The sequence below is a fragment of the Eumetopias jubatus genome, unplaced genomic scaffold, assembly GCF_037043125.1.
Source record: "Eumetopias jubatus isolate StellerSeaLion01/CBP00866 unplaced genomic scaffold, mEumJub1_p1.0 scaffold_12, whole genome shotgun sequence".
In the NCBI taxonomy this organism is placed as follows: Eukaryota; Metazoa; Chordata; class Mammalia; order Carnivora; family Otariidae; genus Eumetopias; species Eumetopias jubatus.
The window spans coordinates 73068908-73095960 of NW_028274818.1; the positions used below are offsets into that span (position 1 = coordinate 73068908).

At 44.2% G+C, this 27053-nt stretch overlaps 2 protein-coding genes across 12 annotated transcripts in view; one reads left to right on the forward strand and one right to left on the reverse strand.

The window, feature by feature from the left end:
• GLYR1 (glyoxylate reductase 1 homolog) overlaps positions 1–8085 on the reverse strand; it is a 35610-nt gene extending 27525 nt beyond the window's left edge. For 4 of the 8 annotated variants that reach the window (XM_088017339.1, XM_088017338.1, XM_088017333.1 and 1 more), the window contains exons 1-3: positions 7986–8084; positions 6912–6948; positions 5771–5850 (exon numbers count right to left, since the gene is read on the reverse strand). In XM_088017339.1, coding sequence (XP_087873465.1) covers positions 5771–5850; positions 6912–6948; positions 7986–8023 — 155 coding nt within the window. In that variant the 5' untranslated portion in view covers positions 8024–8084. Of the gene's footprint in view, positions 1–5770; positions 5851–6911; positions 6949–7985 lie in introns of all 8 variants that reach the window. The other 4 variants (XM_088017337.1, XM_088017334.1, XM_088017336.1 and 1 more) reach the window with 3 other exon arrangements.
• Positions 8086–8200: 115 nt separating this feature from the next.
• UBN1 (ubinuclein 1) overlaps positions 8201–27053 on the forward strand; it is a 39457-nt gene continuing 20604 nt past the window's right edge. For 2 of the 4 annotated variants that reach the window (XM_028117433.2, XM_028117436.2), the window contains exons 1-8: positions 8202–8920; positions 13442–13729; positions 16917–17003; positions 17553–17648; positions 18002–18136; positions 18849–18952; positions 19662–20100; positions 26850–26920. In XM_028117433.2, coding sequence (XP_027973234.2) covers positions 13481–13729; positions 16917–17003; positions 17553–17648; positions 18002–18136; positions 18849–18952; positions 19662–20100; positions 26850–26920 — 1181 coding nt within the window. In that variant the 5' untranslated portion in view covers positions 8202–8920; positions 13442–13480. Of the gene's footprint in view, positions 8921–13441; positions 13730–16916; positions 17004–17552; positions 17649–18001; positions 18137–18848; positions 18953–19661; positions 20101–26849; positions 26921–27053 lie in introns of all 4 variants that reach the window. The other 2 variants (XM_028117431.2, XM_028117434.2) reach the window with 2 other exon arrangements.

Genomic DNA, 27053 nt, shown 5'->3' on the forward strand with positions numbered 1-27053 from the left:
ATGAATAATCCAAAACTCTCACGTATGTGTCTCAGACTTTGCATGACACAATGACCTGGGTGGGAGTGGGGGTGGGAGGGAGAACACACACGTGTCAGCACAGTCCAAAGGTGAGAACAAAGATGGGGACAGAAGACATGAGTTGCTTTTCCATCTAGATTTGGTGAGTAGTACTGAGCAAATGATTTGTATGCTTGCCCTGCTTTAAAACCACTGAAAGAGGCTGAAGATTACGGAGTTGTTACAGCTCCAAGTCTAAGCTGTTCAGAAATCAAGACATCCCAAAACCCACAAATCAAAAAACAAAACAAAAAAAAGCCACAAAGAAAATAAGAGTTTGTCAGTTAATCTCAAGCAATGATTATCATACAGACATCAACAAAGACTTGCAGATAAAATAGATTTAGAAGATTCTCTTTTCAAAACTTGAAAATATTCCCAAATGCTGGAGAAGGCTTTCAAGCTGTGTTGTCTATGCCAATATGGTCAGCTGCTTCTTTTGTGCCAGATTCTTTAATTCTGGTGCATGACACACCTGCTCATGGAGTCCACTGTCTCAGCCATGAGGGGAGTCACGTGTAGGATGGATGCTGGTGCTGGGAGAGGAAAATCTACTCAGTGCTCTCTAGGACAGGTATTCTCCAGCCCTGGCAGAGGGACACTGCTGGCTCAGTCCAAATAGCAGCGTGCTCACCATCCATTTGGCTCCATTCTCCAGCTACTGCACAGTGTTGGATGTAGGGAAAGCAGGGCGATCAGGTGCCAGGCGAAAAGAAAGAGGGATGCTCGGATGGCTCCAATCTGCTTGTAAATACAAGCCACAGGTTCTTCTCCAAAAGTTACTTTAGTACTCACTCACTTCATACCTTATATTTGCCTTGATGAAAAAAGTATCTCAGGTTGGGATCCTGGACATTCTATCACTGAACTCCACAAATCTCCTGCCTCTCAGTGTACAAATCTGTTAAAAAGTGAGAACCAGAACAAATATCCTATCCATTTCCCAAAACGGCTCTTGTAGGATCAGGTATGAAGACTGCTACAGAAACTCTCAGAAGGTCATTTGGGATCTATCTTCTTTTGCCAGTAGTCTTCTCTTGAACTGTTTATCTCTGGGCGTTTTTGAATACCCACAGACTAAATGAGCTCCCTCCTTTCTGCCATCCATGGCCCCTGATGAAAATTTCAAACCCCGAGTTCAGTTTCTATTCTGATGGGCAACTCCCTGCCCAAGGTGGGCTCTCATGTGCCTGAGACTTCATCTGTGGGTGGGGTCACCTGGCAGAGTTGTCAAAGTTATGCTAAAGTTATTTTCCCCTTTGTATCTCTATGAAATAGAAAACAACCATAAGTAACCCCCATACTCGCCATCCAGGCTCAGACAGCTGAATCCAGCCATCTTACTAAGTCCTTCCCCTTCCAGGAGCGGCTGGTTAGGAAGGTCTGGTCCTCTCTCTTCCTAATAGGACATCAGTTACGAAGGTCTGGTCCTCTCTCTTCCTAACAGGACATCAACACAATTTGTCAGATGTTTTGACAGAGGAAGGGAGAGAGAAAAACTAGTTTTCTAGAAGATTGAAATCTTTATCTTCCCTTTTTTTTTTTTTTTTAAGATTTTATTTATTTATTAGAGAGAGACAGTACAAGTCGGGGAAAGGGAGAAACAGGCTCCCTGCTTGGATCATGACCTGGGCTTAACTGAGTGAGCCGCTGAAATCTTTATCTTAAGGAGCTACCCTTTTCACTCTTTTAATAAAGATCCCTGTTAATATTAAAGAAATCTTATTTATAAATATTTTTCCCCATACATAGTGTACAGTTTTGAAAAAGAACATCCCTGACTGAATCCTATATTGCTCAGAAATTCAGGAGCAGCCCCATGCGGTGAGCCCCTATCCACCAAAGTCAGAGCCCCGTAACCAACATGTGCGAGGAGCATATGCCCCTCTCCCTGACTTCAAGCATCAAAGGTGAGGTAGAGCCCAGTTTCTTCTGGAACCACCTATAGCCTTGCCCTTCACAAAGCAGTACTCATCTCTAAAAATCCACTTGTACTTCCCACCTAAAACACTTCTCAAAAGTCTGTTTCCTACAGTACTTCTTATGCATGCCCTAAACTTGGTCACCACAGCATTTGTTCTACTCACAGGGCTGCTATCGGAAATGTCTGATGATTTATGAACAGGTCAGTGTTTACCTTCTTACGGTCATTCATCATTTCAACAATTCTGACTTTTTCACATTAAAGAATCCTACTCTTTGATCTGACTTGGTCCTCTTTTCTGATCTTAATTAGTTCCATCAGATCCCTTTGGGAGCATGGACTCGACTGCACACAGCACTCCTGGCAAGGCACAGCATAGTTTTTCCATAAAGATAGAACAATTGGAAAGAAAAAAAAAAAGGGTGGAACAATTTACTGTTTTGTGTTTGAAGCCTTTTTGGTCCAAAGAAGAGACCTGGGGGCCCCTGGGTGGCTCAGTCAGTTAAGCGTCTGCCTTAGACTCAGGTCATGATCCCAGAGTCCTGGGACAAGCCCCGTGTTTGGTTCCCCACTCAGCGGGAAGCCTGCTTCTCCCTCTCCTCCCTGCTTGTGCTGTCTCTCTCTCAAATAAATAAAATCTTAAAAAACAAAAAAGCAAAGCAAGGGCGCCTGGGTGGCTCAGATGGTTAAGTGTCTGCCTTCAGCTCAGGTCATGATCCCGGAGTCCTGGGATCGGGTCCCGCATCGGGCTCCCTGCTCCTTGGGAGCCTGCTTCTCCCTCTGCCTCTCTCTGTCTCTCATGAATAAATAAATAAAATCTTTAAGGGGCGGCTGGGTGGCTCAGATGGTTAAGCATCTGCCTTCAGCTCAGGTCATGATCCCAGGGTCCTGGCATTGAGCCCCACATCGGGCTCCTGACTCAGCGGGGAGTCTGCTTCTCCCTCTCCCACTGCCTCTCCCACTGCTCATGCTCTCTCTCTATCTCTGTGTCTCAAATGAATAAATAAAAAAATCTTAAAAAAAAACCCCAAAAAACAAAAAAGCAAAACAAAATAAAAAAACAGACCTGGCTGAAGTCCTTAGGAATTTCCAACACAAATGCCTTCCTTTTCCAAACACAAATCCTTTCTCTCGTTTCCCTTATTTTTTTTTAAGCCACCTGCTTCTTACCAGCTTATTCTCTCCCTTGTAATATATCTATACGGCCACCTGAAGTTTACTGAATCCCTGCTGTATACCACACCACCCTATGGAACAAGTGACACTACTTCTCCTGCATAACGAGGTAGGGAGTATCATCCCACATATGGGCAAGGACACAAAGGCTTAGAAAGGTGAAAACAGCTTGCCCAAATTGTAGGGCAGGTGCAATGGCATCTGAATGCACAGCAGGCCAGCATCAAATCCAGAGCTCTTTCCTCAAAGTAATTCCCTGGACACTTCACCTTCAGATAACTTAAAGATAGTAAATAATGTCTGATCACTGATCACTAAGAACCCTTCTCCCTTCAGATAAGTGCTTGGAGATCCTTACCCTGTTTCCTTTCATTGTCAACCGCCTAGCCACAAAAAGATAATGTGTTGGTCCTGTGACAACTTGTTTTTCAATAAGTTTTTATGTGGAATTCTACCAAGGAAGTTTTATAAGCTTAAAGATATTATATCTAACAGTTGCCCAAAATCCACTTGCTTATGAATCCCCTCAAAGAATTTTAGTTAGAAATCACATCACCACCACTACTACTAACACCATTAGGTTATTTTTGTGTTCAGTAAGTGCATCCCTTTCATTGGCTTCACTTGTGTGCCCGGTTAAGTGCTGAAATGCACTCAACTCCAATTTCCTGTCTCACCTGTAGTAGGCATCCGTTTACTCTTCTGACCTTCCAGCATTTGCTTAAATTATAAGAACACAATGGCTTTCAGGCCTCCTGTAATCTCATCAAGCCTCTACTTTCCAAGAGTTTCCACTTTTGTTTTAGACTTGTACATCTTCGTTTAGCTAACCAAATTGGGTCAACCATATTGCCTGTTATTCTCAAGCACAGTTCTTTACCCCAGGTGGGGAGCCTTTCTCTGCCCACGCATCCAACTTAACACCCAGTTGCTCACAGTATTCCCACTGCCTGCACTGCCCTTCTTCTTCCTGCCTATTCAAATTCTATCTGTCCTCCAGAAGCAGATTCTAACTCCATCTCTTCCATCACCCTTCTTCTTCTTATTTTTTTTTTTTTTGATGTGGAGCTTGATCCCAGGACGCTGGGATCATGACCTGAGCCGAACGCAGACGCTTAACGACTGAGCCACCCAGGCCCCCCCCCCAAAAGATTTATTATTTGACAGAGAGAGGCACAGCGAGAGCAGAAACACAGGAGAGGGAGTGGTAGAGGGAGAAGCAGGCTCCCGCTGAGCAGGGAGCCCGGTGCGGGGCTCGATCCCAGGACCCCGGGATCATGACCTGAGCTTAACGACTGAGCCACCCAGGCACCCCTTCCATCACCCTTCTATGACCTGAGTGTTCTCCACTGATCTCTCCGTGTTCTAGAGCGCTTTAATAGTCACCTGTATCACTCACTCTGCACCTATTCCCATCTGAACTGGTTATGTCTTGTCACCTGAATTCCTGAAAGGCAAGGCCCACAACATTTGCTTTTCTCTGGAAGTTCCTTTTGGTGTCAACATTCGAAGTGTGGCTGTACAATTAGCACTTGTGTTATATACCAGAAGCCAGTGACTCCCTTGAATATCGTCATCAAAAGGCTGCTAAGTTGTTTTGTGACAGAGAACTGGTATATTGGTATACCTGCATGGTGAAGATAAACATGCCAAACTCTAACCCAGGGGGCGCCTGAGTGGCTCAGTCCATTAAACATCTCCTTCAGCTCAGGTCATGATCCCAGGGTTCAGGGATGGAGCCCCATATCAGGCTCCCTGCTCAGTGGGGAGCCTGCTTCTCCCTCTCCCTCTGCCTCTCCCCCTGCTTGTGCTCGCCCGTGCATGCTCGGTCTCTTTCTCTCTGTCAAATAAATAATAAAGTCTTTAAAAAACAAAACAAACAAACAAAAAAACCCCTCCAACCCAGGCTGAGCACTCTGGCATATAAACTCCTGAATGAGTGAAGAACACTGTTTATAAGAGATTTTGCTATAGAATATCATATATCACTTTCTAAGAACATATATTTTAACCATTGGTATTAGATTTCTCAGAAAACTCACATTTTTCAAACCCCAAACTACATTTTTCTCTAAAAATCCTAAGTAGAAAATGCAACTACTTAAACCATCTAGCTACACCCAGGTAATCAAATCCATGTAATAACCAGAAAGCTGAACAAATCACTGGAAATTCAGGTAAATACACATTCTCCTCCTCACTGTGACCTATATGGCCTATCACAGAATCTCAAATGAATGGTCCTGATTTCACTGTAAACCTCATACATGAACCACAATGATAACCAGCCATTAAAAGAGAACCAAACATGGCCCTAATAAAAAGAACTACCTATGGGATTCGATAAAGAGATGAGAAATAATCTTATTGTGATTATCATCTTTAGAAAATAGTGAGTCCTATTTCTCACTTGACTGAAATTGTTATTGGCCCCAGGACAATTTCTATAAGCTAAGAATAGCACCTTTTATTTAGGTATACAAAGCCAGAACAATATGCCTGACAGACTACAGTAAAAATGAACTAGGGTCCTTCGAATATTCTCACAAGCAGCTCAGATCCAGAGCAACGCCCAAAGGGAAAGTGAAACTCTTGATGAGCACTACTCACTGATCTTCTGTTCCAAAAAACTTCACAAAGAAGCATTTCTTTCCACGCGGTTTCTTCAAGTCTTTGGGTGGATTAACAATCTGGGGAGTAAAGGGGGGGGGGGAAAGGTTTTTCCACACTTCCAAGTTGGTAAGAAAAAAAATGAAATAAAACAAAAGGAACAGGCTTAGAAAGAACCCAGGTAGTACATGTCCAAGTCTGGCACTTTTCTACTGAGATGTGTGGAAATGTGCAAATATTCTAGAAGTTCCCTACATCTACCATGTAGCAGTGCTCAGTAGGTAGAATATCCCTTCTACTGCAATGACTCTGTTTTAAAAGCGTAAGATCAACATCAACTCCTCCAACCACATGACCCTATCATCACTGAAGAAATGCAGAGAACACTTTTACATATACTTCAGTGAAATAATGATGTTAGGTGGTGACTATCCTTACCGTGGTAAGCACTGGGTAATGTATAGAATTACTGAATCAATATGTTGTACACCTGAAAACTACTATGACATTGTATGTCAATTATGCTTCAATTAAAAAAAATTGTGCAGGAAGAGTTGAGACAGGTAATAATGACAATGAAGAACAACTGAGGCAATGAAAATGCCATATTGCAAGGAGACAGTCTAAAGACATTTCCTGGGCTCCTAGCAAGAATATAAAAACAGAACATTTGGAAAGCTATGACGGATCGCCTCATGCAAAATCTGGAATGCCAACTTCTGCAAAGATGCACTGGAGCAGCACATATGGTAACATGGAAAGAAGATTTAAACTTAGTTGGGACAAAAATACTTTGACTTTTCACTAACCTACATTTAGATTCCTCTCTTCCTGGAGAATTTATTTTCTTCTCCTTTTGTTACATTTAAGTGTAAAGCTAAATTCAAATTAGAATTGATTTCCAGGATTAAAAAACTTCACCAAAACCATCTCTGATTCAAGAGATAAGCATTTACTGCAGATTAAATGACCTAGTTTATATTATATTGTCTTTTCTAAACAAACGGAGAGTAGAGAGAGAAAAACTCTGTTAAATAGGTCCAGTTTAACTAAACGCCAGAAACTGAGAGGAATGAATCTTACATTCTCCACCTTCTTAAACTCAACTTCAGATATCTTCCATTTGGAGCAAGACACTCACCTTTCCTGGCCAAGGAGGATACCGGCCGAGTTTCCCCCTAGAGAAAACACACAGTCAGCATTTGCCCTAGAAAAGCCAGTCCATCTCCTTCAACCCACTCAACATGAAATTTATTTTCCTAACTCTCCACCTGCACCCTCAAGAGCCAAAACAAAAGCTGGCAAACAGGAGTTCTTAATCTGGCTTCCACAGCTGGGCCCAGGAGGCCCAAACTCTTCAGAACTGAAATACAAAGGTGCATACTGTATGTGCATTCTTTTGGTGACAAGGAATACAGAACAACAAAACCAATCAAGAGTCACTTGTCTAGAGTCTCCCTTGCCGGGGGCTGGGGGTAGTTTGCAATGTAAACACAGACTTCCCCTTACACAGTCTAGTTTAATTCACCGTGAGACCAGCCCGGCTTTGACAAATGCTAATGGAAACCCTCCTCTGGGTTGAGAAGTGAGCTACGTCGCTCCAGGGAAGCGGCGACAGTCAGTCTTGGTTCGGGCGGTTGTCTGGGACACAGAAGCAGACCACGAGAGGCACCCAAGAAGGCACTGGTCACTGCCAAGCCTTCGGCTGTAAAGGAGAAGTCTCCCTTCCATTTCTTCGCGGGGCAGCGCCAGCAGTCCGGTTTCGACACCCCAAGCCAAGCCGCCCGCACAGGTCGGTTCCATCGCAACGCGGGTTTTGACGGGCTTGCCCAGGCGAGATGGCCCCGCGGGCTCCCCGGCTCTCCCGCTTTCTGGGGAGCCTCAGGAAGACCCCAAGGACCCGGCGTCCGCGGGAGCTGTGCGGCGCCGGAGACTCCCTTCACGGTGGCCGCCGGCGTGCAGGTGCGGAGCGAAGCCCTCCCCCGGGCGGCCCTGGGGCTCAGAGCCCGGCCCGCCGCGGCCACTCTCGGCCTCAGTCCCCCGGGGCCGGGCTGCCCCTTCCGCCCGGCGTCGCTCCCAGCGCCGGCACCTCGTCTCGCCCTCTCTCCGCAGCCTGGAGCGCATAGAAAAGCAGCTCCGGGGCTGGCCGCGAACCCCGCGCCCAGTGGGGGAGTTCCCCGGCGCACCTCGCTTAGCCCTGGCCGCCCGGACTCACCACACCAAATCGCCGAGCCGCAGACTCACAGCCGCCATCTTACCACCCAACCACCGCCGACGCACGGGCCGCCGGGAACATCAGGTCGCCCCGGCACCGCCCATTGGAGTGCGCCCGGCCACGTGATGGGGGCCGGCTGTCACCGGCCACGCCGCTGCCCTGACGTCACCGCGCCCGCAGGAGTTCATTGGCCGGCCGAGAGGCACGTGACTGGGGTGCCGCGGTCTCGGCGCGCCGGAGCCCGGAGGCTCCCGGCTCCTTCCCCCTCCCTCCGGCTCGTGACAACGAAGCGCCCGCGGTCTGAGGCGGCGGAGGTGGCGGCGACGGTGCGGCCGTTCGAGTGCGTGAGGGAGCCGGCCCTGCGGCCCGCCCCGCCCCTGGGCTCTGGCCTCCAGTCCCCTCCGGTTCGCGCTTCCGTTACGGCCGTTAGTTCCGCGCGGGGGCCGGCCGTGTCTCCACACCGGGAGCTGCCCTGACGGACCTCGGCGCGGCCTGGAAGCCAGCCTCCGCTCGCTCCCGGGGCCCGCGCCGGGCGGGCTCTGCGCGGCCTTGCCCGGGGGGCGGACGGGTCCTTCGGTGCGCGCTTTCTAACGGCCGGCGTCCGGGGAGCGGCTCGGAGCCCGCGTCCGCCGCCTCAAGTTCTCCCGGGGCGCCACTGCAGCCCGCCCAAGGTCCCGAGCTGCTCGACCGACGTGGAGCCGGCGTCTCTCCGCTTCCTACGGGGCCGGCTCAGCGGCACGGCTGGCGAGGCTCCCCCGGGCGCGTGGGGACCCGGCCATGGGCCGCGGTGCGGGTTGGCCGCCCGCCGGGAGGCATGGCTCGGGGGCCGGCCGCTAGCAGCGCCGCAGCCCGGGCGCCCGGGCCGGCATGAGGACGGCCGCGGGGGGACGAGTGCGGCCCTCGGGGCCGTAGCCTGCGTCGCGCCGGGGACAAAGGTGCGTGTCTTTGTCGGGACCGGGCTCTCACGTACGCCTTGTTATAGTTTGACACTTTTAGAGAAGTTGGGAGCTGGCTGTTGTGACAACAGGAAGGCAGATGCTCGCGTAGTTTCAGTACGTGAAAACGAAGTCATTGAATGGGGAACTGTTCACAGCAGTTCAGCCTAGGGCCCAAACACTCCGGGTGGAAAATAACGGTTTCTGAAAAGGTCCCAATCCCAGTTGCAGACTCCAAATATGTCTAAGTGTCGACTGAAGAGTTTTTCTTGAGTCGCCCTCTGCTTGAAAAGGTGGCGGAAGCTCACGCTTCTCCTGTAGGTGTTTTTGTTATAGAGGGACTTTGGTTGTAAGAGTGGTTTTTTGTGTGTTTGGCGAGTTGGCTTGTCCGCAGCTTGGTTTTTCTTGGAGTTCAGTTTCCCTAAAGTACCGTCAATTAGTTTCAGGAGCTGTCATTTACTGTTTTATATTGCCTTAAGGACAAACCGGTAATTGAAAGCACATTTAAGATTCCAGGAAATGATTTCATAAAATTCAACACACGTTCCTAATTTTAAAACTCTTAATTTTGAGCAATCGAAGGATATTTTAATGGTTTGATAAAATATGTGAGATTTAGATCAACATCCCAGTGGACCTAGATGCGTTTCCATGAGAGTCAGAGCATGGCAAAGAATATAGGTTTAATATTATCCTGTAAGTTCTAGCCAATGCAATAACACAGGAAACAAAAATAAGAGACATTTCAGAAAGAAGAAAAAAATCTCATTTCCAGGAATGACAGGACAGCCTCTTGTGGGGGGGGCGGGGAGCCATTAAATGAGTTCAGTAAGGAGACTAATTACAGGGGCACCTGGGTGGCTCAGTCCTTAAGCCTCTGCCTTCGGCCAGGGTCCTGGGATCCAGCCCCACATCGGGCTCCCTGCTCGGTGGGGAGTCTGCTTCTCCCTCTCCCCCTCCCCCTGCTTGTGTTCCCTCTCTCGCTGTCTCTCTGTCAAATAAAAATCTAAAAAAAAAAAAAAAGACTACATAATCATAATACAGAATTAAGTTTTTCTGTTTCACTGATAATCAGTTTGAACATACAATAGTTAAGAGAGTGTATAATGAAAAAAATGTGTAATTCGTGGGAATAAACCAAGGTGCAAAAGAAAGCTAGTGTTTCTTTGATAACACCAGTTGAGGTTTTTTGGGAGGGATGTTTTTGTGTGTACAATACTGTGCTTTTATTTAGAATGATGTTCAACTTGTTAAAATTGAGTATTTAAATACCTAGTTTTTCTTAAGCCTTTTAAGTTTTACTCCCACATTTTTTTTTAAGATTTTTATTTATTTTGAGAGAGAGTGGAAAAGAGCAGGGGGAGGAGCAGAGGGGGAGGGAGTAGAAGGGGGAAAGAATCCCAAGCAGACTCCAAGCTGAGCGGGATGCAGGGTTTGATTTCAGGACCTGAGATTATGACCTGAGCCCAAACCAAGAGTCACTCAACTGAGCCACCCAGGTGCCCCCAATTATAAATCTAAGAATAGGGGGTGCCTGGGTGGCTCAGTTGTTAAGCATCTGCCTTCGGCTCAGGTCATGATTCCAGGGTGCTGGGATCGCACCCCACCTCGGACTCCCTGCTGGCGGGAGGCCTGCTTCTCCCTCTCCCACTCCCCCTGCTTGTATTCCCTCTCTCGCTGTCTCTCTCTCTCTCTCTCTGTCAAATAAAATCTTAAGAGAAAAAAAAACAAATCTAAGAGTAGTTATATAAAAATAAAAATATTTGACCCTTGACAAAGCTTCAGTTAATGTATCAGTTTAAAAAATTACATTCCGCTAAACAGTGAACTCTTTTTGCAATGTTGAATACCCTTAAATGTTTTAAGCTGCATTTAAAGTTTTTGTTTTTGTTTTGTTTTGGGCATGGAGCCCAGAGCCGGGCTTGAACTCACTACTCTGAGATCAAGACCTGATCAACCTACTGAGCCACTCAGGTCCCCTGCATTTAAAGTTGTATATGTTTTTTCTCTCAAATACTTCAAACTTCTAAAATGTACTTATAAGCCTAATGGTAAAAGCTTTCCAAAGACATAACTCATGTAAGTCTGATAGATGTAGAAGTCAGGTCTAAATGAACACTTTGAAACATCTATTTTTTTTTTCAAATTAAAATTGTAAGTCTAATAGGTTAATCATTAATATGTCTGATTTTTCTTAAATGTTTCAAATAACTTAGTAACAAGTAGCAAGTAATTGTGATGATTATAAAATTTCATCTAAAATCTGTTAATACGTCATAGGTTTGATTTAGTTTATTCTCTAGTCTTATTTATAAAGTCACACAACCGAGAGAAGCAGTTTTACCATTTAGGTGAATGAAGTTACAATGTCTAAAATTTGGACCATGATAAGGTTACATTTTAAAAATTACTGCCTGACAGGGACAGGAACCTGGTTGCCCCTTCCAGGGTGAACTTCCTATTATCCCATCTGTTAACTGGCAGGTTCCCTTCTTATAGTGTGACTTTACCTGCTTGTGTCAGTGGGGGACCTTTAAGCCTCAGCTTCCAGCTGTGATTTATTTTCACAACCCAGGGCATCACTAATGTCCTGGGGGCCTTGAAAGTTTTTTTTAGGGGAATTTCTTTCCAACATTTTAGTGCACGATGGTTTTTTGCACTACCAACCTGTTTTGCTGCTAATCACTTTGCTGCCTACTTAGAATAATTTTAACTCTTCATTTTTAGATATTTTATTCCCTGGTCTTAGCGATCATAATTTTTGGTCATAGTAGAAAAAAATGAACATTACATGTATACAAGTAGACATTCTTATATGCGGATATATGTGATACGTGTAAATCTTCCTGAATTAGTTACTAATCATTCATTAATGTCAAAATACAGTGAGTTTTTTTTTGGAACTTGTCAGAATGATTACTAGGTTGACCTGAAATAATAAACAGGCTGGAATAACTATTATTTTTAAAAGAAGAATAATAAAGATGAATTTTTGATTGAAGATATTAAAATATACCATAAAAATTTTTCAAAATAGTATAGTTTTGGTTAAAGAATGTCTAGATATACTAGATTAATCTAACAGGTTGGATTTCCGTAGTAGATCTTAAGATGTCTAATACATTACTATATAACATATGCCAAGTCAGGGGAAAGAAAGGTTAGTGATTGATGTGGGAAGAAGCCAAGTTAGAGAGTTCAGTGTGAAAACTAAATTAAAATTTCTTTTATATCTCACTTTAGTATATATGTGCTGCCGAAGCGAGCACTATACCTCACTTTATTTTTTTTTTAAAGATTTTATTTATTTATTTGAGAGAGAGAGAATGAGAGATAGAGAGCACGAGAGGGAAGAGGGTCAGAGGGAGAAGCAGACTCCCTGCCAAGCAGGGAGCCTGATGCGGGACTCGATCCCGGGACTCCAGGATCATGACCTGAGCCGAAGGCAGTTGCTTAACCAACTGAGCCACCCAGGCGCCCTATACCTCACTTTAAATTAAACAGTAACAGAGCAGGAAAAAGTAGTTGTAAGAGGTATGACAAGCATTGTATATCTCTATCAAAATTTATAGATTATAAGAATAAATCAGTTTTAAAAAAGCTGCAGTTTTTTTTTCCAACCATTCCCTTAATGCTGGATATCAAGGTTGTTTTTACCATTTTCCTGTATAAACAAGGCAGCAGTGAATATTTTTATTTAGTGTCATGGTAGAAAGTTCATACTAGAGTGTGAGTTTAAAAAAGGACATAAGATTATACCTGAAGTGCGCGCGCACGCACACACACACTATATATATATAGTGTGTGTGTGTGTGTGTGTGTGTTTGGATATTTATATTCTGTAAACCCTGGGTGTTCTGAGCTTTACAGTCTATTTTGACCATTTCCAAGCAACTTTGAAGGTCTTTGGCATGTGATAATTTTTTACTTTGCCGAGGCCCAGTTGTGGGTGGACAGACGCTGGTGTGTTAGGAAATGAGCCGAGCCACACTCCTCCTGAGACACTGGTTTTTTACTTACCCCAGAGGAGGCAGTACCTTCTGTGAGCTGTTGAAAACTTTCTCATTGGAAAGATGGGCCCTAAATGTAAGTGTACTGCTGGTGATGAAAATATAGAGATCTTAAGAAAGAGATTATTCTCAGCCAGAAAAAAAAAAGTGTTAGATAAATGAAAAATATTCTCTGGTGATGTTTGCAGTTTTGAGGATTCTTTAAGGCTCTATCAGCATGGATTCTCTAACATGTAAGAACTATTGACTGGCATAGAAAAAAAGACTAGAAAGAAGTATGCTGAACACTATCTCTGAATGATAAGATTTGGGATGATTTACATTTATATTTAAAAATGGTATATTTAAGATGAATAGTGTTGAAGAAAAAAGCAGCAAGTGGTAATTAAGATCAACAGTGGATTCTTCTTGACAATGAAATTCTTTTAAGCTTGAATCTGAATAGCTGAACAGGAGAAATTATCATTTTTATCATCTTGGTTTGACCTGGCCCTTCTTTTAATGTTAACAGAAGCCATGCAGTGACACCCGCTAAGACTTGTTGGTAGCCATGTCGGAGCCCCACAGGGTCCAGTTCACCTCTCTCCCAGGTTCTCTGAATCCTGCATTTTTGAAGAAATCCCGGAAAGAGGAGGTTGGGGGAACAGAACAGCATCAGGACTCTGAGCCGGCTGCAGCAGCTGTTCGGATTACACTCACCCTCTTTGAGCCAGATCACAAGCGCTGTCCAGAGTTCTTCTACCCGGAGCTGGTGAAGAACATACGAGGGAAGGTAAAAGGCCTTCAACCCGCAGACAAGGTACACCCCAGCAGCCCCAGACTCAGTCTGCAGATATAATGCGTGGGACATCCTGTGCAAAAGGGATTTCTAGAAGGTGGAAGCAAGATTAGAAAGGCTCTGGCTATCCCAAGATCATGGCACTCAGTCCAAAGCAGTCACAAGGTGTGCTGGTTTTGCCTCTGGGCAGGAAAGGATAGAATTCTTTCTAGAACCATTCTCCTGATTTATGCTAGAGAGAACACTGTACATCCAAGGCTAATATGAATTATGCCTAATAATAAACACTGAAGCCTTTCATACCAAGGTGTTCATGTTATGTGTAAATGTGACCAGCCCCTGGCTGTTACAGCACTGGAATTTTGTGCAGGACATTTTTCTTTTCCAACAGAATCTCACTCTGCCTGGTGTAAGGGCAGACAAGAAAAGACACTGACTGCTCATGTCTTCTGAACAGTGAGATTCAGGATAGTTTCTTGGATGGATAGAAACCTATTGGGTTGTACGTTTCAGGTCTTTTGAGAATCAGTTTGATTTCTTAAATGTTTTTTAAAATGACCTATTTATTTTCCTGGCAGATTTGTTTTGCTCTTTAGTATGGAACTTCTCAAACATGCACAGAATAGGAGGATAGTATAATGAGCCCCCGTGTACCCATCACCAGCTTCAGCTATTACTGATGTTCTGATAATTCATTAACATTGTAAAATTAAAACTATTTACTAAATTAAATACACAACAAAAGTGCATATATGATAAATTCACAACTTGATGCATTTTCACAAACTCCACACACCCTTGTATCCTGTGCCTGGATTATAAAATGTAATATTTTCCAGGACACCAGAAACCCTCTTCCTGCCCTTCCAAAATACTATCCATGCCCACTGCCCTGATTTTCGACAGCTTAGATCAGTTTTGCACGTTTTTGTGTTTTACGTAAACGGAGCGGAATGCTACAGCACGGGTAGGAAATAGGTGAGGAGCACAAGCACTCCTCAGTGCACTGTGCTGGGCTCTGAGGCAAAGGTGAGGATCAGCCTAGTACCCGGCTCACAGGGTGTTTGAGGATAGAATGATATCATGTAGATACAGTTTTTAGCGGCATAACTCAGTGGCCAGAGTTCTTCCTTCTAATTCACTGTTGTGATGTTGGGGGTGAGTGCCTTTGGTTAGGAGGATTATCTGTTTTTTTGCTCAGACAAAAATGTGTTTCCTTGATCAAGATCTCATTAGCTGAATGGAAGCCAGTAAGTTTGTGCCAAGGGTCAACCTTTTATATGAGGGCTATTGGGCAAGATTAGAAAAAATAATTTCAAATCCGTTCATGATTCCTTTTCCAAAGTAGGAATGGGATCTTCCTTGAGAGGAAGAGACAGTAGCAGGGATTGGTTGAGGTCTTTATTTATGGGCTCAACTGAAATTAGAACTCAAGTGCTCTGATTTCACCTTTTTGAGGGATCCAGAAGTTCTTCTCCATTGCAGAAAAATGTTTGGAGCATACACAGAGAACTTTGGATTCAGTTTCAGGGGATTCACTCCTGGACTTCAGATTCAGAACGCTGAATCTTTGTGTCTACTCTGTGGTTTTCAAAGTATTATGTAATCTGAGGGATTCATATATTAATTCAGTTAGCATATGTTTCTTATAATGTAAAGGCACTGGGTGAGATGCTGAGGACTATATAAAGGTGGAGAAGCCACTATCCCAGCCAGCCTCAAAGGAACTTTCAGTCTTATAGGTACTTTAGAATTATGCCAACACAGGTAGCAGGAGTTACAATGTGGCAGTTGTTTAAGTCTGATACAAATAGAAAGCCCTGCAGGGCTTGGACAGCAGAGAGCTTACATCCTGGATGCTGTGTTTGGACAGAGTTGGACCTTCATGCATGCAGGAAGTAGTACTTTTTGGACAACTCTTCGCAAGACATAAGAGAGTACATGTTGTGTCTAGTACTGCTCTAGATTGGTGGAATTTTTTTTAACCTTTTTTTTTTTTTAGATTTTATTTATTTGAGAGAGAGAAAGAGCACAAAAGAAGGGGGAGCAGCAGAGGGAGAGGGAGAAGCAGGCTCCCCGCTGAGCAGGGAGCCCAATGCAGGGCTCGATCCCAGGACCCTGGGATCATGACCTGAGCCGAAGGCAGACACTTAACCAACTGAGCCACCCAGGCGCCCCACATTGGTGGCATTTTTTAAAATTATTTTAATCACTTAGGTTATATGTGATCATTATAGAAAACTTTGGAAAGTACAGATGAGTGCATGTTTTAAAGACCACTCACTTGTGGCTTTTATATGTACGTTCCACAATATCTCATTTAACTGGTCCTTCATGAGTAGATGGGATTCCAGTGGGCAGGGATGGGAGGGTGGGGTAATAGAGTTTTGTCTTAAGATAGGCATCCAATCTTTAGTGATTTTGGTCTACTCTGGAGTCTTAAATGTATTTGGTATAGGAGTCTTTTATTAAAATTAAGTTTCCTTGCCAGAGAATCTTAAAGTCCAACTCTGGAAAATTTACTTGAGAAAAATGCAACAGTAAGTTTATGGAGTAGAAATAAACTTTGGAAAACCACATGAAAATATTTGGAATGCATATTGACATTGGGAGGAAAGACAAGATTACTGATCCATCAAGATGAGCTTCCAGGGAAAGGGAATGCTGTGAACCTGGTTTTGACTTTTGGTAGCAGTGAAGGAAGTGCAAGTTCATACCACTCTACGAACCAATACGGCAGAATAGCTCTCAAGGGCTTGCACTATTTTCACTGCGTTCTTAAACTTTTTGAGCTATTGACTGCTTTGGAAGTCAGTGAAGCCTATGGACCTTCTTAGAGTAATGTTTTTAAATGCGTAAAATAATTTTTAGGGTTACAAAGAAAACCGACTATATTGAAACAGTTCTATACAGGTTGAGCATCCCTAACTAAAGGCCCTTTGCCATATTTGGAGCCCTCTAGGACCTAATGCTATGGTGGGTGATTGTAGGCGTTTAGTTTTGTTGAATTACGTGAATGGAAACTTTATTTTCTTAAGCAGCTAGGTAAACACTTTTAGGACAGTAGCATGTATTTTATCTTGTCTTTTTTGAAACAGTTGTTTTTATTATGCAGTTTATGCGTATTGAGTAGTCAGTGCAGGTATTATGAATAGGATTGTGGGAATTTTTTTGTGATTCTTATTTTTGTGGAATGGTCTCTTTACAGAAGAAAGATCTCTCAGATCCTTTCAATGATGAAGAAAAGGAAAGGCATAAAGTGGAGGCCCTTGCCCGGAAGTTTGAAGAAAAATATGTAAGATTCCTCTCTTGGGCAACAAAACAACCTCGTTGAGTGGGAGAGGTTTCCAGACATTTTTATGTTCCTTTAGTGGATTATCATCTAAACAAGTACAGAGGTTGGAGAGAACAAAATGCAATTATTAGATAAATGCATTAAGGTAGAGACAATGCGTGTGGCAGGCACTAGTGTGTGAAGCTAAGTGGATGAATGAGCAAGAAGGGCGTTTTACTCCTAGAATTTATGCTTAGAATGAGAGTTTTGATACAAAGCCATTTAGTTCCTTTTTCTTTCTTAGGCCATTTTGTGCAGATACAGATCTGTTCTATTTTAGAAGGTCTTCAAGGGAATGGGGTTTGGGGTGGGTGTAGGGGTGTGTGACCCACTGATTTACAACCTTTAGTCACTAGTTGTTGGAATTCAAGGCAACAATTAATTCTGTGTATCAGAAAAAGCATGTGACCTTAGACTTAAAACATTTATTGTTAAGAGGGTAGGTCTTATGCTATGGGTTTTTACCACAGTTACACATGGAAAAAGCACATGACCTATTTTGTATTTTAGGGTGGAAAGAAACGTAGAAAAGATCGGATACAGGACCTGATTGACATGGGGTACGGTTACGATGAATCTGACTCCTTCATCGATAATTCTGAGGCGGTAAGTGTTAAAATGCCATTGGAGCCACCACACCCTAGCTTCTACTGGTGATGGCCTGGAGGCGGAGATCGAGTCAGTGTGCGCATGCCCTCAGTGTGAAGAAAAGGCTGCCCTGGTGAGTTAGAGAGGAAGTGACACACTTGATCTGGCCATGGTTCCCTCACTGAAAATGATGACCAGATCTGTCCAAACACCTTTGAGCTAGGACATTTGTGGTTGACCAGTAGCAGGTCTTACCATGCTAAGTGGCAGAAGAACAGAGTCATATCTGCTCTGTCAAGACCCACTCTGCACCTTTGGACTATTTATTAGTACCAGAACTTGGAGCTGACCATTTGTTTTCCCCCCTTCAGTATGATGAACTTGTTCCTGCTTCTTTGACTACAAAGTATGGAGGATTTTACATTAACTCCGGAACCCTGCAATTTAGACAAGCATCAGAATCTGAGGATGACTTCATTAAAGAAAAGAAGAAAAAATCTCCAAAGGTTAGAACGATACTTGCTTTTGGATTTCAGAAGTGCTTTTTTTACATGACTTTATAAGATCAGTAGGTGACTTGCCGGAACGTCTGCTGGTTTAGGATGGCTCAGGAGCTTGGTGGAAAGGCATGAGCCCTGCCGAGGCTGACAGGTTACTACTCACACCTGCACTGTGGCCAGGTGCTGTGGACCTAGAGGTGTCCACGCCTGTGTCCCAGCAGGCTCGGCAGGGATTCATTTGTCAAGGTGGTCTCAGGGCGGGACTAGGGCAGTGAAGGGTGTGGAGTGAGGGGAGTTTGCACCAGCCTTGCTGTGTCTCTTCTGTGGACATGTAGAGGACTTCAGTTCCCAGGGCTGTCACCCCAACAAAAACAAGTTAGCCTTAAGATGAGTGTATTTTGAAATCTGTCCACCACTGCCTGTATGTTTAAAATAAGAGGTAGGGCCCATATACAGCTAACTTGAACTAGAAAAGTTTCAGGCTACAGAATGGCCTCTTGCCTCAGCCCTGGGTGCTTCCAGGAGACACTGTTAGTGGGAACGCTGTGTTGACCTGCTGCAGGTCTGTGGTCCAGGGACCGATCTGAAAGCTGTTGCTCATGAAGGAAATAAGGCAGCTCTCAGGATGTCCCCTGGGCGGAGCAAGGCCAGTGCTGTGTAGTGCACTTGCTCCCTGAGTTAGGGAGCCGTGTAACTGTGCCTTGTCTTTAATTCTCAGAAGCGGAAGTTGAAGGAAGGTGGTGAGAAGATAAAGAAGAAGAAAAAAGATGACACTTATGACAAGGAGAAGAAATCGAAAAAGTCCAAGTTTTCCAAAGCCGGGTGAGAGGCAGCAGCTTCTTTGCTAGGATAAAATCTGAACTGTTAGGGCAGGACACCTGGGAGCTGACGCGCCCTCCTCCTCACAGCTTCAGAAGAAGCAGCAGGGCCTGGCCTTCCGTTCCCCTCACGCCTCCCACAGTGCCCTTGTGGGCATTGGTGCTTTCACATCTCTGTGTGTCAGACATGGGACTTCTCTCTGGCCCTCTGTCAGTGTTGGCAGCAATTTCTGTCACTGTGTGACTCTTGATGTTTCTTGTTCTCTTGGGCACCCCTCTGCCCCAGTTCTCCTTCCGTCTCTGCCACTTCCCTTTGTCTTCTGTGGTCCTGCTGTCTTCGCCTCACTTGGTCTCACCCCAGCTGCCCTTCAAGTTGCTGCTGCTCTCTGCTGCTTCTGCTTTTTCCCTTTAAATATTTTTCTTGCCCCCCACCGCTTTTTTGCAACCTTTTATTTCAGCCTGGCAGTGGTTTTTAAAAACACATCGGATATTTAGCATTCTGTGACACTGTTTTGCTAACCTGTATTAAATCTCAAGCTTTGGTCCCAGCAAGAAGGAGCTCCATATGCCAAGAGGAGGGAGGAAGAGTAACAGGGTGGCCTTGTGACTGAGGTTCCTGGAGACAGTTGCGCTGGGAGCAGGGGCTGTCTCTCGTGAATTTCCCTTTTGAGGTGTACTGCAGCCCTCATAACCAATTTCCTCCTTGCTTGCAGCTTCACAGCACTGAATGCCAGTAAGGAGAAGAAGAAAAAGAAATATTCTGGGGCTTTGAGCGTTAAAGAGATGCTGAAGAAATTTCAGAAGGAGAAAGAGGCTCAGAGAAAGAGGGACGAAGACCATAAGCCCGTAGCGGTCTCGTCGGCGGAAGCTCAGGGCCTGCGGGAATTGGAGGGCACCTCTGACCCCTTGCTCTCGCTCTTTGGCTCCACTTCTGACAACGACTTGCTCCAGGCAGCCACTGCCATGGACTCGCTGACTGATTTGGACTTGGAGCAGCTGCTCAGTGAGTCTCCAGAAGGAAGCCCTTTCCGTGATATGGATGATGAGAGCAATTCCCTTGGGGTGGGACTGGACCAGGAATTCAGGCAGCCCTCTTCCCTCCCTGAAGGCCTGCCTGCACCCCTGGAGAAGCGCGTTAAGGAGCTGGCTCAGGTATGGTGACACAGAGTGGCCGGGCTTTCCTGGAAGCGGTTTGGGCAGATTGACGCTGGTTCTCCACCACATGAAGCTCGCTGCCCAGAGCAATCCTTAGTGAATTGGCAGTTTCAGTGTAAGCTTTTCCAAGCTCTCTTCTCTTCCCAAGTAAGGAAACTGTGTAAGCTCTGTCCATCAGGTATCATTTTTAGGCCTTTTGTGGTTCTTTCACTTCTGGAAAATCTACTTTCTTCTCGGGGGGGGGGGGGATTTCTGTCTTTCCATTTCCTGCCTATCAGTTCCTTCCCCACAAATATCTTTCCTTTGGTGCAATAGACTGACACTAATGTTGGCAGCAGGCAACTGGGGCACAGATCCGTCATTTTAGTAATCTTTTGAAAGTTTTCAAAATTCACAAAAGTTTGCAGATGAATGTTACACAGAGTACGTGCTGAAACTGGGTTTCCGTTGCTCCTTGGACTTGCCCATCATCAGTGTTAGGTAGTGATTATAGGAATGCCTAAGGTGTGGTAAATGAAAAGGAGCTGAACCTTAATATTGTCTGTGAACCATTAAAAACAGCGACAGTCTTTGGGCTCTAGCAGCCGTTGGCAATTGGGAATTGATTTCTAGAGTGCTGAGAATTGTCAATTCAGTAATCTGTTACTGACCATAAACCAAGCATGGGTCGTTAGTTATGATGACTTTTAGTTAAAAAACGTTTTAGCTTGGGCATCATGACTTATAATGCAACTCCTGTGGCATTTATACCCTGTAGCTTAAGTATTAAGCCAGTGATTCTCACAGGATTTCAGAATTACTGTTACGTGAAATCTCTCTTATATTTTAGAGTAGGGTAAAATGTTAACCACTGCTACAAATGATTTTCTTGTTTCCAAGAAATATTTAAGCACAACATGCAAAGTAAAGCAAATGTCTTCCTTGGATTTCTAGTTCTTCCTCGTTAGCCTATGTGCAGTATTTTGTTTGAATGTGATGATATAAATGAATTGTGCCATGTTAGGGATTCAGGGTATATCTTAGTAGGACATGAAGGTGGAAGTAGTTGAATCTGAACTTGGCATGTTTGAGCATACTGTTCTGTGTTTGCTCTCAGAATTTATGTTTAAAAAAATTACTCCTTGTTCTTCTCAATCCTCTGCTTTGTAATCAAATTGTTTTGTAGTTTCTGAAGTCTTAAGTAAGTTGAGTGAGGTATATGTGGCAGTAGCCAGTCGTTTCTTTAGAGAAAAGTCAAAACCATTCTTGGATGTGTCCCTACCCCCAACATAGGTAGTGTTCTAGTCTGATAACTTAGACTCATTATTTCAATTTCTTGGGAAAGATGGACCAATTCAATGGAAACAAAGTGGCTTAACATGAATCGGAGTTGGGTTGTGATTCAAGAAAGCCTCGCTTTCTGGAGTCCCCTGGATGAACCGTGAGCAAGCAGTCCTTCCTCAGTGATTGCCAAGTTCTCTCTTGGGACAGTGGAGACAGGGTTCTGGATCCCATAGATAAAGTAGGCTTGGGTTTTGGTGGGAAGGGTGACCAGGACAAATTGACATACTGAAATGAAAATACAGTGTTCATGTGTGAAATCGATACTTCAGTCATCACCTGGCCCTTCTACTATAACAGTGTTAAGAAACTTTGGGAAATGGGGTAGAAAATGGGGATTACCCATCATTCTGCCAATCTGAAAACTATTTTCAATTTGCTTATTACTTTCTAGCTTCTGTGTATGTTTTTATGCAGTTGTAATTATAGTTGTGAATAATTGTTTCCTGCTTTCTTCACTTAATAAATATTATAAAGCCCTCATCACTTGATGGTTGCATGGAAAAGGCTTATTCTTGGAAAGTTACTTAATGCCATTCCAAAGGATCCCCAGGGGCTCCATTCCCACAAGGGCCTGACTTGGGTACTTGGAGGCTCCCGCATGTGTGCACAAGTGCTCTAAACCCATACCTCTCTGAGAATCTGCTGGGAAAACTATTCTTCCCAGGAGAAAAATGCCTATGTACACAAAAATTGCGTACAATTCCAAAAGTCACCCATGGATATTTCGATCCTTAATAAGGAGCCCTGTCCTCAGTCTTAAACTGGACATTTTCTTTTTAAAATTTAAATTAAACGTAATGTACATAATTGTAACATTAGTAGCGTTATGTGTTTCTCACTTTATTTTTCACTCCCCTTATTATCTTTTTTCCTCCTCTTTATAAGATTGTTTACATTTAAAATTTTGGCTCTAGATGATGATAAATGTATCAGTTTCTACTGTTATCTAGAAAACTGCCCAAATCTTAGGGCTTCAAAGAGCAATTCATTTCTCCTGACTCGGGTGGCTGGGCAGATCCTCTTCTGGTCCTGCTTGGTTCACTCTTGTGGCTGTGTTCAGCTGGCAAGTTGGCCGGGTCGGGCCGGCTGGGACGGCTGGCCCCTCCCTCCTCTGATCTTTGATCCTGGGTTTCTTCAGGGTATGGCAGTTTCAGGGCAACATTTCAAGAGAATGAAGGTGGAAGCTGCAAGGCCCATAAGATCTAGCCATAGAAGTTGTGTGTTCACATCACTTCTCCCACTCTATTGGTAAAGCAAGTCGCAAGAGCAAACCACTTTGGAGGGTTGGGAAATTAGAGGCCATCTCCCTGTGGCAGAATGCATGTACTGGGAGGGAAGGGATCTGAAGTCCTGTTTGCCATCTACCACAGTCCCGTAAACAGATTCTGATGTGGTATGTATCCATCCTTTAGGGATTAATCTTTGCTGTGGGAAGCAAAAATTAGATTTACCTTCTAACTAGATGTGATCCTTAAAACTTTGAAAACTTACATATGTTAAAGAGGTATCCCAAGAGGGCCACCTTGGTGGATGCCCCAGCAATGGTCACTGTTTTCTTATGTTAGCCTGTTTTTCATTTCCTGTTCCCTTGTACTGTACATTTTTATAGACCCCAAGGAATCCAATGATTTGATTTGATGGCCTTACCCTGTCTGCACTTAATATTCTTGATTGTACCTTTTGTCTTGGTTGGTGGAAAGTTCAGCTGTGTCGCCACCCCCCTCACCCAGGTTACTTGTCTTGATGTAATTTGGCAACTACTCAGCTTGGTCCATACAGATGACCCAGGTCTGTTGACTCAAGCATAAAATGGGAACAATACTGAGGAAAGAAAAGAAACAGAAACCCCATGTCACCCATTCCTCTAATCTACCTGCTCACAGCTTACCCTCCCATAGACTTAGAACTGCATCACAAATCCAGGGAGACCTGGATCCAAGGAGAAAAAGGTAGAAAAAAACCCAAAAAACTAACCTGTTTGATCTTTTCTGAAAAGAAAATCATACCAGCAAAAACAGATACAATATATAAGGTTCTGATTTAGGTGCTAAGAGGCTGTAAGTGGCTTTTCTTATAATTAAAACAGCTCATTAAAGGGCTGTTGAAATTATTATAAATCAGCATGATTGGGCTGTTTGGTTTCACTTCATTGCCTAAGTAATCTAGGATTGATCAATTTATACAACTCTTTAGGCAAGAGTGTCTCAGGGTTGAGGAACCTCACTTATTTGTGGAAGACTATCATATAAATCTGATTGTTCCTTTAATTAGATTTATTTAAAAATACAGCACTTAAGGGGCGCAAGGGGCACCTGGGTGGCTAGTCGGTTGAGCATCTGACTCTTGGTTTTGGCTCAGGTCATGATCTCAGCGTTGTAAGATTGAGCCCCGCGTCAGGCTCCATGCTCAGCTGGGAGTCTGCTTCTCTCCCTCTGCCTCTGTTCCCCTTCCTGTTCACACACTCTCTCTTTGTTTCTCTCTCTCTCAAAGTATTATTTATTTATTTGACAGAGACAGTGAGAGAGGGAACACAAGCAGGGGGAGTGGGAGAGGTGCAGGCTTCCAGCGAGCAGGAGAGCCCCACGCGGGGCTCGATCCTAGGACTCTGGGATCATGACCCAAGCCGAAGGTAGATGCTTATCGACTGAGCCACCCAGGCGCCCCTCTTTCAAAGTATTTAAAAAAAATAAAAGTATAGCACTTGACTAATTATCTCAGTATAAAACCAGACCCTCAGAGATAATTGTCCACACAATTGTAAGGGCATCAGAAAAAAAATCTTCTTAAAAAGTATATAGCCAGAAAGCTTCTGACACATTGGAGGAACTGGCTGATATCTAAAAATAAAATTTGAATGGAAACCTAAGCTTGTTGATAGGTCTGACAAACAGTGGGGCATTTGAAATACATGTTAAAGTAATTAGATTGAATTAATATGGAAGTGCTTCTGGGTCTTGTAAGTAGCAGTGTGTAAGCTTAAGCAAAAGAATGACTCAGTTTTATTTTTTCTCAAACTAAAATCGTACTCTCAGTACATTAGAAGTGCCAAGAATTCTGAATACTTCTGAAAATGTAAGAAATTGGCAGGTGAATGGATTAAAAGTCATGCCTTTATTTCATTTCCATCCATCCGTTTCACCCCCTTTCATCCTGGGCTTTTGCACTTCCTCCCTCCCTCCGGGGTCTGCAGAAGCTTGAGTTTTGCGTATCTTCTGCAAGTTCTGTTTGTCAGTTCCAAACTTTCTTCCTCTGGTTGCATTCTCTCGGTAACACCTGTTTTTCCTTCATGCATTCACTCAGGCAACATTTACTAATAAGCTCTATTATGTGATAGGCAGCTGTGGGAAGTATATTGACAAATAAGATTCAGTTCTTGTTCTCCATGAGCTTGTTTTGTAAATGGACCAGTAGACATGTAAACACCTGGCTGTAGGACAGAGCAGAATGAGGTAAGCTCTGTGATGTTTGGGTGGTCAAGCAGATGGTCAGGTGAACAGCCAGCTTTGAGGAGGTAAGACAGAAGCTCCTTGAGGTACATAGGAATCAGACTGGAGGCAGTAGGCTTGGCCAGGCTCAGTGGTGAGATGGTCTTATAGGAAGCCAGGGCATAGAGCTGGGGATAGACAAGGAGTTGTTGAATTGTTGGATGGTGGGGACTCCTGGAGTGTGGTAGGGGTTGGGAGCTGGAGTGGCTGGCTGGGGCCAGATCCTGGAGAATCATAAATGCCACATAAAGGAGTTTGGATTTGATTCTGGGCTTGGAGAGAGCTACCTCAGGGTTTTAAAGAAGGGAGTGGAAGGATTTCCAGAGGATGGAGTATAGTTATTAGAAGTAGGGAACACAGAAGTAGAAGCAGAAGCTAGTAGGTTTGGTCTTGGGTAAGTTGAGTGTCCATACCAGAGGATCATCCATTCACAGAAGTAATTGGAAATTCTAATCCAGAGCTTAGAAAAAAGGGTATAGGCCTAGAGATTTAGATTTGAGAGATGTATGGGCATTATGTGTTATTTCAAAGCTGTGAAGGAGAAGTATTAGGAGAAGGTAGTTCTAGATAGAATTTTGGGCTCCATCTCTATTTAAGGAGTTAACGGAGAAGATGGAGAGGGAGCAGAGGTAGGAAAAGGACCCAGAGGATACGGTGAGGGAAGGCAAGTCGGGTGATGGGAAAGTGGAGGGTCGATCTCAGTGCCTACAGTCTTAGATGGCTTGATCAGGGTTGACTGTTTTAGACAATTATCTTATTGCCTTTGTTTGTGGTCATTATTCTGTATCAAGCCTGATTTTAGATGATTTATTTTTGCCTAAAGCCTTTGGACCAGCAACTCTTGGATTTAGATCAGTGGTTCTCATTCCTCTCTGCACTTTAGAGTTACCAGGGTTCCTTTTAAAGAAACAGATTCCTGGGGCGCCTGGGTGGCTCAGTCGTTAAGTGTCTGCCTTGGGCTCAGGTCATGATTCCAGGGTTCTGGGATCAAGTCCCACATCGGGCTCCCTGCTCGGCGGGAAGCCTGCTTCTCCCTCTCCCACTCCCCGGGCTTGTGCTCCCTCTCTCGCTGTGTGTCTCTCTGTCAAATAAATAAAATCTTAAAGAAAAGAAACAGATTCCTGAGCCTCATCCCCAGAGATTCTGATGTGATGGGTCGAGGGTGGGAAAAGCCGCCAGGTAATTCCAATATGCAGCTGAATATGAGAACCAGTGGTTCAGACTTTTGCCGTGATTGCTTTACTGACTTCTGCACTCAGTGCCCTGGCTGCCTGCCGTGGCTGCCGTCCAGGGTGCTGATTGTGTTCTCATGGGAAGCGAAAGACTGTACAGTAGCCTGCGCTGCTACTTGTGTCAATAGGTAGGAAGGTGTGTTAGTAGTTCAAGTGGTCTGGGTCATAGAATTTGTGATACACTCTAAGTAGATTGTGAATTTCCTAAAAATTACAATGTCCTTAAATGCTAAAGCAGCACTTTTATTATTATTTAGGGGTGAGGGGGGATAAAGAGCTTTGAATTTTGTGGTTTTGTTGAAGTTCTTGATTGTTTTTATATTGTAGACGTATGGAAATACCAACTCACAGTTGAGGTGACAGACTGCCATTCACGGGAGTTAACTAGCTGGTTGAATCAAATGCATCCTGATTGCTTTGACTCTGTATGATTTTCTTTTATGTGACTGTCATTTCAAGTCCTGGGAAGAATGACAGTCCATAGATGCTTTAGTAGTGTTTGAAAAAAGCTGGATATACCAATTGTGGAGTATATAGTGATCATATGTGAACTTAATCTGGGATTAGGGCTGAGTAGGGAAGGGCACAGTGAGGATTTTATTGAATCGACAGGTGTTCTGTAGGGACTGACTGGTCTTGTGCCTGTGGGTTGTGTGGTCGTGTGGGGAAAGTGCACTAACGGATGTTACTGTCTGCTGTGAACCAGGCTGCCAGAGCTGCTGAAGGAGAGAGCAGACAGAAGTTCTTCACCCAAGATGTTAATGGCACCCTCTTAGAGTGAGTATCTTTTGTTTCCGTGCGTCTGCTGTTACCATGCCTGGCTTGAGCAGGCTGGGGAAATGAGCATTGGTTGAACTACATTAACGATAACCACTTATGAGAGAAAAAATGGTTTTTATTTATCTTTTTT